The sequence below is a fragment of the Photinus pyralis genome, unplaced genomic scaffold, assembly GCF_008802855.1.
Source record: "Photinus pyralis isolate 1611_PpyrPB1 unplaced genomic scaffold, Ppyr1.3 Ppyr1.4_LG6, whole genome shotgun sequence".
Classification (NCBI taxonomy): Eukaryota; Metazoa; Arthropoda; class Insecta; order Coleoptera; family Lampyridae; genus Photinus; species Photinus pyralis.
The window spans coordinates 38,674,448-38,675,645 of record NW_022170663.1 but is presented as its reverse complement, the minus strand read 5'-3'; the positions used below and the strand labels follow the sequence as shown (position 1 = coordinate 38,675,645).

At 39.5% G+C, this 1,198-nt stretch overlaps 1 protein-coding gene across 1 annotated transcript; it reads left to right on the top strand.

The window, feature by feature from the left end:
• The first annotated feature begins 586 nt into the window (after positions 1–586).
• On the top strand, positions 587–1,198 carry LOC116174630 (craniofacial development protein 2-like). Its single transcript, XM_031492570.1, has one exon. It carries the CDS (start codon positions 587–589, stop codon positions 1,196–1,198), a length of 612 nt encoding a protein of 203 aa, XP_031348430.1.

The window sequence follows — 1,198 nt, the reverse complement described above, 5'->3', positions numbered from 1 at the left end:
TAGGGATTAAAATTACCTATTAATGCACAAAATTAGGGATTAAATTCAATAAAAACGTGTCGGTATGGGAAAAAATGTTTTTTTCTTCATTATAACAACCTAAAATCGAGGTAATGGTAAACTGTAACAATCATTTTCGGGCGATATTTAGAGGAGGCGAAGAGTCATCGCTTGTACTTGAATTTCCTTGTTGGCTATCTTTAGGTTGAAGAGAGGAGACGCTATCAAGGTTGTCTAGAGGTGACTCCACATCTGCGTAGAACTCCTCTTCATCCAACTCCTCGGCTCTTGGTATGTTGGTATGTACAGGAGACAAAGCAAAAAGGACAACAGGTCATCCCGATAGACAACTTCACCTTCTATAATAGTGGAGGAGTTTTTAATAAACAATGAGATCAAGGACGCAATAGTGGATTTTGAGGCCGTAAATGAAAGGATTTGTCGACTACGAGTCAGAGGGAGATATAGGAAAATAACAATAGTAAATATACACTCTCCAACGGAGGACAAGGAATTGACAGTTAAGAGTGAGTTCTATGAAGAAGTGGGAAGGATATTGGAGAGAACTCCCAAGTACGATGTCAAAATGGTATTAGGGGATTTAAATGCCAAGATAGGAAGGGAGGAAGAATATATCAAAGTAACCGGGGGTAATAGTAAACACCACGAGTCAAATGAAAACGGAAAAATCGCAATACAGTTTGCTTTGGAAAACAAATTGAAAGTAATGAGCACGAATTTCAAACACAGAGAAATACATCAAACAACGTGGATTTCGCCGGACGCGAAGACCAAAAACCAGATAGATCGCGTACTAATGGAAAGTAAACACCAAAGGTACATACAACATGTAAGAAGTTACAGAGGCGCCGATATCGACTCAGACCACATCCTAATAATTGCTACACTAAGACAAGGCCCACCAAAGAACTGGAAAGCAGCAAAGACCACATTAGTCAAATATAACGTGGAAAAACTTCTAAACCAAGAGGTGCAAACGGAAGCAGCGAAGCAGCTAGATTATACATTAAAGAAGCTACAGAAACCAGACAATATTGAGGAGGAGTGGAGTCAAATGGAAAACACATTGAAGGATACCATGGAAAAATTGGTGGGAAGAAAAACCAAGGAAAACAGAAGGATTGGTTCGATGAACAATGCAGGAAGATACTGCAAGTACGGAACGAGGCTAGAATGA